At 39.7% G+C, this 14,581-nt stretch overlaps 1 protein-coding gene across 2 annotated transcripts in view; it reads left to right on the top strand.

Moving 5' to 3' along the window:
* Positions 1–9,811, top strand: part of neurl1aa (neuralized E3 ubiquitin protein ligase 1Aa) — a 95,824-nt gene extending 86,013 nt beyond the window's left edge. For both annotated transcript variants that reach the window (XM_055010196.1, XM_055010197.1), the window contains exons 5-6: positions 5,960–6,109; positions 6,810–9,811. In XM_055010196.1, the coding sequence (XP_054866171.1) occupies positions 5,960–6,109; positions 6,810–7,051 (392 nt within the window). In that variant the 3' untranslated portion in view covers positions 7,052–9,811. The remainder of the gene's footprint in view (positions 1–5,959; positions 6,110–6,809) is intronic.
* Positions 9,812–14,581: the final 4,770 nt, after the last annotated feature.

Below are 14,581 nucleotides of genomic sequence, written 5' to 3'. Positions count from 1 at the left end.
ATTAATATAACAACACAATTTATCTTTCACTGACACATTATAACAGATAAATATCATATTTGCTCTGACTTTATTTTCAATTGTGGTGTTTAAGTGTCTTTCTACGATACTTTACATTATGTTGCAAGTGGAAAAACATGCAGAGGAGTTCCCTGAGAACGTCTGAAGGGCTTCTTGTCAGATAAACCTCCATATTTGTAGCTAAAGAGGCAGGAAAGCAGAATACTTCATCTAGATCCTAACAGCAGTACGATGATTCTGTTTAGAGAGATTTTCCTGACAAGTTGGAACTGTTCAAGTGAGAAAGATGTAATTAATTTTACACTCCTGGAAAACAGCAGTGCGCCATGTTTCACACTTCTGCTGCTGATTTCTGTTATTGCTTTATTTCTGAGAGGTTTGCATTTTCTGCTGCTGCAGGCCAAGCGAACAAATTTTAAAAACAAGTCACTGCTAATGATCATTTCTATTCAGGGCTGTTTTCGAAACCTTCAAGAACAATTTTGCAGTGAGTTGCTTTTCTTTTCCACCCTGTATCTTTCCGGGCACGCACAGGTACATGCATTCATACATATGTATGGATGCTTAAACTCTCCCTGCTACACCTGATGTTGAGATAAACAACTCAGAGATGTACGACTGTGTCCTCCCTCCAAAATAGCTCTTTTGTCTCTTAAGATAACATCTCCACCGCAGGCAAAAAGAGACTATTAACATTTTATGCAGCAGGGTAAGCCATGACCTTAAACTACTATCTACTGAACGGCTTTCCTCTCATCCGATCTAAACACACCAGCACTAAAAAACATCATATCCTAAGTGCGTATTTGTCCTGATGGCACCTCAGAATAAGAGCTTCTCTGCAATTAAACCAAGGACCACCCATTTCAAAGTGGTTTGTGTTTGAGGATAGTGTTTCACCAATGTAATGTTCATGTAAACTGTCCTCATGGGTCCTTTCTGTTGCTTTCCTTTGTACAGCTTATAAACAGAGCTGCAGATATTCCTTTTTAACCCTTCAGGTTGTAAAAATGGAGGGAAATCAGTTTCTGTTGAAGCAGAATCTGACACTTAATCCCTCTTCCCCGACCCCACCCACAGGCACTGTCACATGCCCAGCATTCCTCCCGCGCTTTAAAGGAAAAGGGATCCCTCCATAGATGCGCTCATATGTGCTAAAGATGGACCGACGGACGGACTGGTGGACGATTAGATGGATGATTGAAGTGGGGAGCAGCAGAGATGTGGCCACAGACAGGCAGCCTGACTCTCACAGCTGTTCACACTGGTCGGTTTAATCTAGCGGTGAGCAGGCGAGGATCAGGGCCGGGCACCATAGATCCAGCCTCAGCTGCCCTAGATGGGATGTGGCCGCCTGCCGGGGAGAGGGGGGGATTAACAGGCAGGGACGGATAGAGGGAGGGAAGGAGTGCGGGAGGTGGAGAGGATTCGGTTCCACAGAGGAAGCTGCAGGGTGAACAGACTGCAGTAATCCGATGAAAGGTGAAACATGTCGAGCGACAGTTTGATTCACACTTTGGCCGCGTAGTCGCTGAGGTGTTCTGGGGCTCCTCAGCGTGTTTCACATGAAGGTCAAGCAGAAACTGTGTCCAACTTTTTATATCTAACAGTCACTTTACACGGAGGCTTCCCAGATGTATAGATGTGAGAAAGTAGTCTTGATTTGAACTTTTTCATACATTTTATAACCCTAACCCATCATTTTGTATGAGTACAAACAAGACCAACACCCTGAGGACTTTTGTCCCAAAGTGTGCTGCATTACTGCAGTTGGATTTTTTATTATAACACACGATGTACTTTAGCGAGAGGCTGTTAGAAAAGTTAGATGACAAATCTGTCTAAATCTGACCTCGTCTATTTAAAGCATGCTGAATCCTTTATTATTAACAATGCATGAGACTACCATTAACATAAATACCCTCTTTACAAACTATAGACATTTTACTATTTACATTGTTACATCTACAAACTCTTCATTTCTCACTCTACTCTGCACATCAACTCTAAAAAGATACTCCTCTTTTGAGGAATGAGTACTCATTGATCAACGTTTTATTTTCATCTCAATCTCTGTAATTTCTTTCCATACTTGTCTCCTCTCTGCAGAAACACAGCCTGCAGTTCATCTGAAAACTCTGGAATTTTATCTTGTGACTGCGGGTCACTCAAGGCTTCTCAGTTGTGCTGTTGCAACAACAGTTTATTTGGGCAAACTTTTAAATGGACACGTAGAAAAAAAACATTCCAAGCTTAGGTTTAGTTCATTTTCCCACACACCACATGATATATTCAAGGACTATTGGAAAGTTGAGAATCTAACAGTTTCTCCTGCTTGTACAGTTTCTGGTTGAAAAATTAGGTCATTTTGCTGATTTTCTAAAGATAGCATACCTTTCCAACTTACAAGCAGGTTTTAGTTAATTGATAAATAATCTGAATACTGATCAAAATAATCTTGATTATCATATTATAAACTTCTGATACTTTGGTTTAAGTATGGAAACACCAATGTACATTTCTTTGCATTTCCAGTGAGGTGCTAGTGTTTGCTATATTTAAATGAAAACTATGATATTTGGGGTTTATTCTTCATAGACAGTGTCCATCAGTTTTATTTGATTCAGTAACACAGTACTCACTAAAATCCAACAAAAGGAGCCTAGCAGGTGCAGCAAGTAAACAATATTCAGTTAGACTAAAAAAGAAAACACATTCATTGGAAAGAGAGAAACAACCTTCAACCAGAACTGTACGTTGTAAATATCTACCAGTACACTGAGCCTCATTTCTTAAATCAACTTTGAACTCTAGGCTTTACCACCACATGACTAAGTGCTTTCAAACTGTATGATTTAAGTCCATATCCAGTCGAACTACTGCTCAGGGCAACTTTCTTTACAGCTGTGAAGCCGTGTTGACAGATAGTCGTGAAAGTTTAAAATTCAGTTTTGAAGTCAGGCAGGTTAGAGACACTAAATTATGTGCTTGCTTGTCATTTCGTGGTTTGCTTACTTTAAGTACAGTGCATTCTTGTGCTTTAGGCTGCTGTCTTGTACCTCCACCTGGATGAAGTATGTCCCAGAGGCATGACCATCTCACGCAGCCTGCCTGGATAAGGAGTGTGATTCCCCGAGGCCTCCCCTGCTAAAAGTGTTTTCACTCCCGCTGCTCTGAACGACCTGTTACATCATGTTACCGACTGTACATACAGTGCACGCATACATTCTTGGTGGCACCAGAGGGCTTGGGAGCACCAGGGCAACCCCTGGTATGCAAACAAAAGAGATTCCTTTGCCTAAGCCCCCACCCACCCCCAAAATGCCACATCAAACAGATCTGAACAAGCCAGCTCTGGTGCAGTTTATGACCCGGCTCTTTTGGGACACTATCATTAAATCCCAATGACCCATTATTGGCTCGGCCCGAAAGTGAGATAGTTGTATGTATGATGGCTCTGTCTGGGCATCAGTGGGATTGGTCAGGCTGCCGGTGCAGATGGCAGCAGAGGGATGTGGCCTGGCAGATCGCTGGGACATGCATTAGTGCAGAGCTGTCATTGTGATGTTACTGGTCAGTGCTGACGGTGACTCTGCCACACCAGATGACTCCAGTCAAACATTTATTCCTGTCAGCTGTCCAGGAGAAAAGACTCGCCATGAGCTGCTCTTCACCACAGAGGAGTGATGCTTTCAGGAAAAAAACTAAAATCTGGTCCTGGATGGCTAAATATGTAATGTGCATGCAGACACTGATTTCAGATGCAGTTGTTAGTGTGCTGTTTTTTGACAGCAAGCTTCAGGGGAGATAATTAAAGGAATCTGTATTTACATTGAGAAGCAGCTAAGCATTTGATGGGAATTCTTGAAGATGATTATGTACTTGCTCTGCAAGACAGCTAATCTGCATCTTAATTTGTTGAGTACTTTAGTGTCTGTGTATTACCTGTAATGGTAAACTGTTAGTATTACTACTGGGGCGACTGCGGTTCAAGTAGTAGAGCGGGTAGTCCACGTATTGCAAGGTTAGCAGTTCAATTACCAGCCTCTCCATATGATAGTGTCCCTGGGTAAGACACCGAAAGCAGAAAGCAATTTCAGAACCACTCAGGTAGGAAAAAAAAAACGTGTAAGTGCAAACCATTTACTATTTTACTGACATTATTATAAATGACCGAGCATCAAATCTTGAATATTTTCTTCTAAAATAAAGATTTTGATATTGTTGTTGTTTTGTGGCCACTTGGGGGCAGAGCAACAATCTGAAAACACAACATTTAACAAATTATCCCAAAATAAAGCAGCTATAGCCAATATGTAAGCAAACAGCTGCCTTTTTACGCAGCAGACTTGGAGCAACACTAGCGTTCAGTTGGACAGTGGTGGAAAGTAACTACATACATTTACTTAAATGCTGTACTTAAGAACAATTGTGAGGTATTTTACGTGAGTATTTGCATTTTATACTACTTTATATTTTCACTCCACTGCATTTCAGATGGAAATAACATACTTTATGCTCCACAACATTTATCAGAAGATGATTTGACACAATAATGGATAATATAGCGAGCTTTTAAAATACAATACAGTTACACATTAAAACAGTGTTTTCCAGCCATTTTCGCTTCATCTGTAAATCAGCGTGTAGTTGGGCTCGCATTTCAGTTATCGATGAGCTGCAGACAGCTCCACCAAATAGTGATTGTTCCCTCTAAACTTCTCACATGGCTCCACTTCAGTAACATCCAATCCAAATCCAATATCTCAGCAAAAATCAAAGATTAGAGAAAAACAGACTGAACAGATTGAAAACACATTTGTGAATCAAAACTGTTTTTTCTTTCCTCTCACATGAGTCATCTGATGAGCCCTCTGATTGATCTGCTGTCTCTGTATATACAACTTCAACATGAAGTAATTCAAACTTGCAGCAGCTATAAACAGTAACATCCTGCTGACACACTTGTGCTTCCATATTAATAATCTGATGATAGCACATAGAATAATATATCAGAAAGACAAAAACTGCCCTTTTCCTTTAATACTTTTGACAAATTTTGCTGCTATGTACTTTACTTTTTCACGCAGGACATTTCTGTACTCGTCCAACGCTTCTTCCACCACATTTTTTGGAGTCAAGTTTCTGTTTTTGGTCTGTGTCACTGAATGAAATATTTAGCCAATTTGGTGCTATATGCTCCACTTCATGCTCGCTAATTGGCCTGTCATTTTGTGCTTGAAAGGCAGCATAACAACGTAATTTGTTTACAACTAAAACCAAAATGAGGTTAAAAATCTTTGGTAGTAATTCTCTGAGTCTGGCACGACAAGACCTCACATACACGCCTCTAATCTATTCTTAATATAAAACTACAAATATAGCTCAGCTTAAAAGTCATGTGTTCAGCAGTGTTTTTGAATCCAGCTTGTCGTGTCAATCAGGCAGTATCTACCAGCCTGTCCCGTCTTTCTAGGCATCGCTGGCATTCCAACATGTGTTCCCTAAACTTGTACTTGGAATTCCCATTTGTTTCCTCCAGCCGCCATGTAAAGACAGGCAAGAATGAAAGACACCCACTCTGTTTCGAAATAACTCTTTCCCAAAAAAAAAAAAAAAGAACGATGATGGGTATGTGCGCACTTCTGAAATGACTCACAAATTGGAGTGCTTGCTTTCACTCTGATTTCATGACTGCAAATGTAACGCCTGAAGAGCGAGGAAGAAGTTAATCCTGCTCTCTACTGTAGAGCGAAGATGAAAGAAAAGAAAAAAACAAAAAGGTGGAAAAAAGAACACCCGACCTATTTGCTGCGACGTCTTCTGCTCTTTTATCTCAACACTTGAGCCACTAAAAGCCTTCTTCTTACACGCTACATTTGCTGTCACTGGTAATTTATCTAACCCACGCCCCTCCGGCTGTTTCTTCTCCCACCAGGCTCCACTCATCTTGGGGACCCACGGGCCACGTCGAACCCCAGCTCGCCCTCCTCCTCACCACACACCCCCAGCGCCCTGGGAAGCGGCAGCTCGGATCCGGTCCTGAACGGAGGCCTGTGCTCAGCCGCTTACTGCAGCTCTGCAGGCGGTAGGTTCACCTAGATAGAGTTCTGCTGCTTCAGATGCACACAATCACTCACCCCACAGGGGACTGGGAGGAAGCCATTAGAGGATAGCGAGCAGATGTCGTCCTGCAGTAGTTGGGAACAATGGCCTGCACTTCATGGTCCCAGTGCTGCTGCAGCTGGATGTAGGCATCTGTTGTTATGTCACACTGTTACATAAATATGACTGATGCAGTGTCTCTTTGAGATATTCCAAGACATAATGAACTTAAATAAGGAGAAAGGAATTCTCTTCACTGATAGACATGAAATAAAGACAGCAAGTAAAACTCAGAAGGCGCACTGAATGGCCTCCATGTACTCCCCAATGTCAAGTGCATCAGTTGTTAGAATGATGGAGTGTGAAGTGGCTTCATTATCAAGGGAAAGAAAAGCAAAGTAAAATAAAATAAAGGAAGAAGAGCAGGAGCACGCTCAGGGTTTGTTCATGCAACTGAATTTAGTGTTTTCATTATGTGCTTTTGTAGTGACATACATTTGTTTAAGTGAAATAATCTCTTAAATTCTCTTTGTCTTTAAAACTTTCTTATTGTTATTGATGAGATGTCTGTTGTCGGTAGAGACCACTTTTTCGTCCAGGTCTCTATCAGGTTATTAACTATTTGAGCACCTCACTTTTCCATGTAAACCTTCTAATGTGTTCTTGCTGTTTTTCGTCAACAGGAACAACCCCAAACTCACCGGTTAGCCTCCCCAAGTCCCCTACGTTCCCTTCAGGCCGTGGGCCGTGGTCCGACGAGTGCTCGATCTGCTATGAGAACACGGTGGACACGGTCATCTACGCCTGTGGACACATGTGTCTGTGCTACACCTGCGGCCTCAAACTCAAGAAGATGTCCAACGCCTGCTGTCCTATCTGCAGGAGGCAGATCAAAGACATTATCAAGACCTACCGCAGTACGTAAGGGAACATGGGGGCGAACAGACTGCCTCCCTAAGATCAGCTAAACCCCAGAGTTGAGGAAAGAAATGTTGAAGTTCAGGGAACTCAAACTCTGGCACTTTGATTTTCATACAAATAATGTTGGATGGCTCTGTCATGTGACCTTTTCAAAAGCCGGTACCTCTTCATTGCGAAGGTCTCTTTTACTTCCCCTGTGGAGGCAGGGCTTGATGTGGCTCTCTCCCGGTATTATGAAAGACTTTGAAGGAGGAAGGAAAAACTGAAGTGATTCTCTTTCATTCGTTGAGCCATGCTGTAAGATTTAGGGACAGTCGCCGAAGCTGCTGAGTCACTTTGGGGCTGAATGTCTCAATAACTGCTCTGTTAGAGGACGACTGAAGCTCTGAAATATGCCGTCAACAAGATTTGTGACTTAAAAAAACCACACCGGCAGCAGGTAATCATCTCAGTACGTCACAACTTGTGTCTGTGTGTTACTGAGACTCGGAAAAGAGATGCTCAAGTGATGGATCTCTGTTTTTGTTGTGGTGATTATCAGTGAGTGATGTGTTTAGAGACGCAAGGCGGTGCTGAGTATTTTAAAGTAGGATTGTAACACCTCTTGTACTCATATAACCTAATGTACCTTTATGGTAGTTCTATTGCAAACGTCAGTGGTAGCTATGTTGTTGTGCTAGCTAGCTGCTTGCTCTGCAATGTGGTATGTTGCACTGGAATCAGCATCGTCCTCTCAGAAATGCCCCAGAGAGGATACAGACACTCATCGGTTAAAAATGCAACCTGCATCCAACAGACTCAGCAGCTCTGAAATCTTGAAAGGAAACAGAAAGTGTAAAACAAAACAAAAAATTTGGATACTTCTCAGGGCCGGCAATCTTTTTTGTAAGAACTATTTTCCCGATCTCTATCTACATAACCTAATACACTGTGAGCGCTCATGATGAATTGACAAGTCCTCAACAATAGCTCCCATAACAACATAAAGTCAAAGGATTGTTGCCATGGTATCAGCCTCCTGCCTTAACAACACAGAAGGTTCATTTGCGGATGTATCATGTTCTGTGTTTTTCAAAAAAAAAAAAAAAAAAACAAACTCAGATTAATTACCAAATATGCTGTAGTGTGGCACCAACTGTCACAAAATATTCACTCAGAGGACAAAAAGCACATAAATTCAGATGCTATTTTTATAATCCATTACATTTCCAATATTTAATCTTTGTGATGGGACTTTCACCAGCAGCAGAGATCCTTTACAGAAACGGGCAGGGGTATTAAAAAATAATAAAAAAACAAAAACTCTGATTTTGAATATTTGTACGATTCCTATCCCCTTATTTCACTATAAAATGTCTTCATACACCCTCCTGCAAATATAACCTGTACATACAAGTCCAAGAGAAGCCATAGCTTATGTTACAGGACACCACAGCAGGCTGAGAGGCTGTATTTTTAAAAATCCTCATTTTGTAGATAATCAACAAACGGGGCTCAAACCTATGCTGCTACGGTATTCGCCAGCTGACGGTGATGTTTCACACATCCCTCCTCCCACATTATAGTTTGATTACGCTACTGCTTGAAGTGTTAATTCACATTTGAATGTTAACTTATGTATTTAGAGATTTGTATCAGTGTGCTTGAACTGAAAAAAATGAAAAAAAAGTTTTGTGTTTTGTTTTGTTTTTTAAAGCTTGTTTGAATTAATAATCATGCTTCTAGAATTTTTGTTTTTCTTCTTTATCCAAACCCATGAGAATCTAAATTTTGTTTTCTAATAGTGAGAGCACGGAGGGTTTCTTGTACCTCGCAGCAAAGAGATATTGCAGTACACAATCAAACCTAATTGCTTTGGGGTGCAAGACACAAACTCTTCTATTACAATCCTTGACTTTCAGGTGTTCTTTCTTTTTTTCTTTGTTTTTTGTAATCTATCTTGTGTTTTTGCCCATATTAGGGAACCCTGCAACCAACTCCTGATTTATAGCTCTTATTATTATATAAAAGTCACTTTATGAAGCTACTGATTGTAATCTTGTAAATGTTTAGGCCAGCGTTGCTCTCTGAGATTCAACCATGGTACGTTATATTTTATGAAAACACTCCGACCAAATCCAACAATCATTAAATTAATTTTTTTAAATACATTGTATAAATGTAATTCCCCTCAATTCTTTTAATTTTTGGACCACATCAATTCATAAATACTCACTATTTTAATGTGTAAATTATTTTATACACACCTTTTAATGAGACAGCCTGAAGCTATTTTTATTTTCTTCATCCAGAATGCTCCACGGGCTCCTTGAATGTTACTGATCCTGTAATGTATTATTTATTTATCCACATTTATGTGTGGACTAATTCCTCCAAACCTGCTTTTTAATTGTGCGTTAGCATTCTTCTACATGATGCAGTTTCTCTGTGTCCGGCTGATCACGCAACAGCACATTTAGACTTTCTTTCTGTAAATCTTTTTGTCGTGCATGAGTTTTCTGTTCACCCAGCGTGAACATCGGGACCAACAGGAGATGGGCATCTGAGCGGAACGCTGTTAGTGTTCGTGTAGACTGAAACCAGTGGCTAGAGAAACTATATAGCGCTCTGTTTGGCCATTATTGTGACACAGCAGCTGAAGTACTTTGCAAACCTGTATTTTCTTTCTTTTTATTTGAGGCAGCAAGCGTTTGTTTGTGAGCTCTGTTCAGTGTGAGTCGGATGATTGTGGTTAATAAACTTTCCAGATGTGTTTGAGCAAAAATTGTTTGCTTCATCATTGAAACAACACATGATACCACAACATTTTCTTCCAGAGAAAGACTAAAGGGCCAAGCAGTTCTAACAACACATTTTCTCATGTCTGAAATTAGGGCTCTTTTAGAAAACTGCGTACCTTAATAAAGCAGTAATTTATCTTTCTGATCAACTGAAATCACTTTACAATATTGCTAGGATAACATGTAGGAAAACAGTTACACATTTCTTTTAGTTATGTATCACTAATTTCTATTTTATATTAGGTTAATTGATGATTTAATTCAATGGATTTTGTGCTGAATTTAAAGAGCATTATCATTAACATAGTAACAAAGTTGCCATTAAAGTAATGTTAATATGCTAATCTTGACATGCTAACAGTAAACATTTACTGTTACAGTGGTGCTACTATGCTAATATTACCATGCTTGCAATAAACTGTTACTGTTAAAGCAGTGCTAACATGCTAATATTTGCAGGCTACAAGTAAACCGTTACTGTTAAAGTGGTGCTTACATGCTAACATTAACATGCAAACAGTAAACTGTTACTGTTAAAGAGGTTCTACCACACTAATATCAACATGCCCAATAGTACACTGTTTCAGAGAGTTACTGTGCTAATAGTAATATGCTAACAATAAACTGTTATTCAATTTAATTTTATTTTATTTTATTTATATAGCGCATACATGTCATTTCACAGCGCTTAGCATAGTAAGGTACAGACTTTACTAATTATAAACAAAGAACAGAACACCAAACAATCCAAAGTTGCCTTTGGATTCCCTAAGAGCGACGATAGGAAGGAACGTAAAAAAAAAAAACAACTCAGAACCAGGCTCAGGGAAGGCAGCCATCTGCCTCAACCAGTTGGGTGTTATAGTGATGGCCAGTTATTGTGTTAAAGTGGTGTTAATATGCCAATATTAACATGCTAACAGTAAATATTTACTGTTAAAATGGTGTTGCCATGCAAATATTAACATGTAAACAGTAAAACGGTTCCAGTTAAGGGAGAGTTAATATGCTAGTGCTAACATTTTAGCAAACAGTGGTCTGTTCACACAGCTAATAAACAACATGAACATTCACCTGAATCCATTTTCTGGTCACCATCATACTATATGCATATCAAAGTCCAGTATTCACTTTCTTCTGTGCTGCTGGGGAATATATCTGGCTATTAAGCTGGTAAACCCTCCTCTAGGTTCTAAATTAGCAAGATGGTAACTTTGTATTCATAGGTATCTCGGAGTTACTACTGAAGCAGGAAGACAGTTTAATGAGAGTGAGGTGGGTGAACCAAAACAGTGAGCTGTAGACTATGTAAAACCAACGACAAAATAAGCTAAAAGAGGCTTTAAAAAACTTCTGTAGAGCTGCAACAACGTGATCGTTGTTATCTGTGGGTTTGTGACCGAGTGAAGCCTTTCATAATTAACTGATTTATTCATAACATAACATAAAGATACACATTAGTGCAACTTTAGAAAGTCTCAACATTACCAATACAGCATGCGCAATGACTCAGTGTAAACTCACAGAGCAGCACAAGAGGCCAGCAGGTTGGTATTTCTACCACTTTCTTAAATGTGCAATGCAACATTTGGAGACACAAATGTCTCCACAAATGTCCTGAAGGAACTCTGTTCAACAATAAACAAGCTAAAGCTACAAATTCCTAAATGCACACTGGCTTTGTAAAACGAAAGTATTGATATAGTTTTTCTTTTCCAGCAAAAATTGATTTAGCACACCTTTCCTGAATTACTACTTCAAATATACACAAGTATTTTCACAAGTCATTCAAGTGCCACTTAGCAAACTATTGTAGCTAGCAGGCTGCTCCTTACAGATTAAACAGCTCAAAACATGAAAACAAACAGCAGGAGTCCCATGACAACAATAGATCTGCAGGCAAAGGCTCTGTGATTCAGTCAAAAGCTCCAGAAGTGGTGAGTATTTTGTGAGTAACTGTAACAGTCCAGGAATGGAAGAGTCAGTCCTTCCATTTTTATGCAGGGAGAGGTAACTTAGGCTGTTTTTCCACCTAATATCATGTTATTTTAATAAATAAAGCTGCCACTAGGATGCAATGCTATGTATGTGTTCTTCCTGTTAAACATCCAGTTTAAATGAATTAGGAACACCAAATAGCGCAAAGGAAAGAAGCCAACAAGTGAGTGGCATCATCCGTCTGGGTAGATGTGCAACCAGAAGCAGTCAGTGTTTAGTGACTGGAACTCATGGGCTTCAGTGCAGGCTTTTCTATACTTCACTGTGGGTTCCATGTTGTTTTCTTTTCCAGTGTAACACTACGCTTCCTAAATGGAGGGCTAATAGTGTTTGCGTACACTTGACCTTTGACACAACCTGACATGTGAGTTGGCCTTTTTGCACAGATGCAGCCAGCCACTGCCCTCAGGGATCCAAGTAAAGCACAGTGCTAAGTCATTCAGGGGCCCCTCCACTCTGTTATATCACAGTCCACGGCCCCTGCTTCGGGCCCAGCTGCTGGGGGCTCCGTGGTGACGGGTATGTGGGATTTAGGAGATCTACTTTAAAACTCAAGCTCCTGCTTAAATGGCTGCACAGCACTAGAAATTCATGAAACGCCTCAGCCAGGCTGTATTCTCAGAGCAACCTGATAGCCATCTGTCTGTGCGTATCTGATTCATGACATCTCCATATAAAAGAGCTGACTGAGAGATATGAATACGATGAGTATTAATGTCATGAAAAGAATAACCCAGACGAGTGTATTTAATACTTATTGTTTGACTGAGCATTCATAACCCTGCCAGAGATTGTCATATTTTAATGTTAACATCCAATATTATTAAGTATAATAGGGCACATCATAAAAGAATATATCATTTCAAATCAATGTCAACGCACATATTGAGCTTGCAACGTGCAGGTCTATTCATATGAAAATGTCTGTCCCTGTCAACACTGACGTCTTCCGAGGCAGGAAAGGCTGATTCAAGAGAGCCATCTAGTGGACATGATTTGGTACTCCTAGTACGTGTGCAGACTGGGAGGGGTTTCAATTTAAAGTTATTATTCCAGCTAAAATTAGGTGATAAATCTTTAAATGAAAGACACTGTTGAACTGCTGTAATTCCAGGTAATATAATAAATAGAAAATTCTGAAACTATTCGTACCAAATTGCATTCTTCTATCTGGGAAAACATTAGCAATCAGTTGACCGATAAATTTAGGTTTTATTAAAGTTTTAACTCATTTTCCACCACAAGAGCTTTCAACAACACTTTATGATCTTCCTTAACAGATAATAGTTTGGTTTGTTAGAGCAAAGATCATCTTTGAACAGATAAAGGTGTTACAATCTTCCTTACAAATGTCACATGAGTTATTTCTATTACTGCCATGACTATGACTGTGCAGTTTTAAGCTCAAGTTAAGGAGCTTAAAAAGTATTATTAATTTTTCTGATTTTTGCTACCTGAAACTGAATTTATATTCAAAATGTTCAAAATACGAATGACTACATGTGAAACAATATTTTCATTTAAGCCATGGGACAAATGACTACATGTTATGGAAAAAGGGCTCTAATTCCTTAGAATTACCAGCTGACTCTGGAGTTTACTTCAACTTTATGGAGCATTTTATCACCCTAGTTTGGTTTTAACTGTGTTTTGGTTCACTCTCACAGCTTTCATTAGTGTTGTTTCCAGCAGCAGACAGTTATTTTAGGCAAACAGGCTCCAGTAAAACCACCAAACAGCATCCATAATGACGTTAGCGACTAGACAGTGAACTTAGCAGGACATTTATTTATTTTTCTGGCTCTCAGTTAATTTGTAGAAACGAGGCTGGGCCTGTACTACGAAGCAAGTTCATCACATCCAGGATGTTTTAGTTATCTGGCTTCACTAAACCTAAAAACTGTAGCCACACTAACTGGTAACACATCATCGGTTATCAACAGGGTTTTCAAAATCTGGTTAAGAGCGTTTCCACATGAAACAAACACAAAAAAAAGGTACAGAGCCGCATATTTCTCAGGAAAATAACAAACTATAATCCTAAGCTAATATGAGTAGTTTAAAAATATAATATAGGATAAAAACAACACAGCTGCTGCAGCCGAAGCAGGAAAGCAAGCTGTCAAAGAACTGTCAACTCTGTAGATGCACAAGTTAAATACATTTGTAAATGTCACTGCCCCATGAGTAGTATTCATCAAGTATTATTCGTCTGGCATGTAAGACGATTTCAACCTTACTCTTTGAGCTGCAGTGCTGGTGATGTTAAATGGTTTCAGCAGCAAGCAAAGAACAAACATTAAAACATAATGAAACCAGTAAGGAGGTTTACTGCAAATCTTAGAAAGTCAGCGAGACTTTAGTGCTTTTTCATTCTCTTGTTTCAGGATCAAATCGCAATACAAAGGCATGTATAAAAATAAAACTGCATTGAAATTTCTTGCTATCAAGATGAAAAATTCATAACAAAGCAAAGACGGAGTTCCTCCCACTGGGAGTCCGTCTCTCTTGCATCCACACTTGTCAGGGAAGTTAAGGTTTTAGATGGACTCCAAAAACTTGTGCTTTCCCGAGAAACCCTCTTGTTATCCGTGCACCAAGCTCCACAAGATCTTCTAAAAATACCAATGGCATTTTCCAAGAACGGACTGTGTTTTCATACTTGTTCATCTGCTATATCAAGCATAACCTCCTCCAGAGCAGGTTAGGTGTGCAGTGACCATGGTGACGAACCCGTCACAACTAAACCGCCACTA

Source organism: Amphiprion ocellaris, chromosome 4, assembly GCF_022539595.1.
Source record: "Amphiprion ocellaris isolate individual 3 ecotype Okinawa chromosome 4, ASM2253959v1, whole genome shotgun sequence".
In the NCBI taxonomy this organism is placed as follows: Eukaryota; Metazoa; Chordata; class Actinopteri; family Pomacentridae; genus Amphiprion; species Amphiprion ocellaris.
The sequence above is the reverse complement of the archived record's forward strand: the minus strand, read 5'-3'. Positions and strand labels throughout refer to the sequence as shown.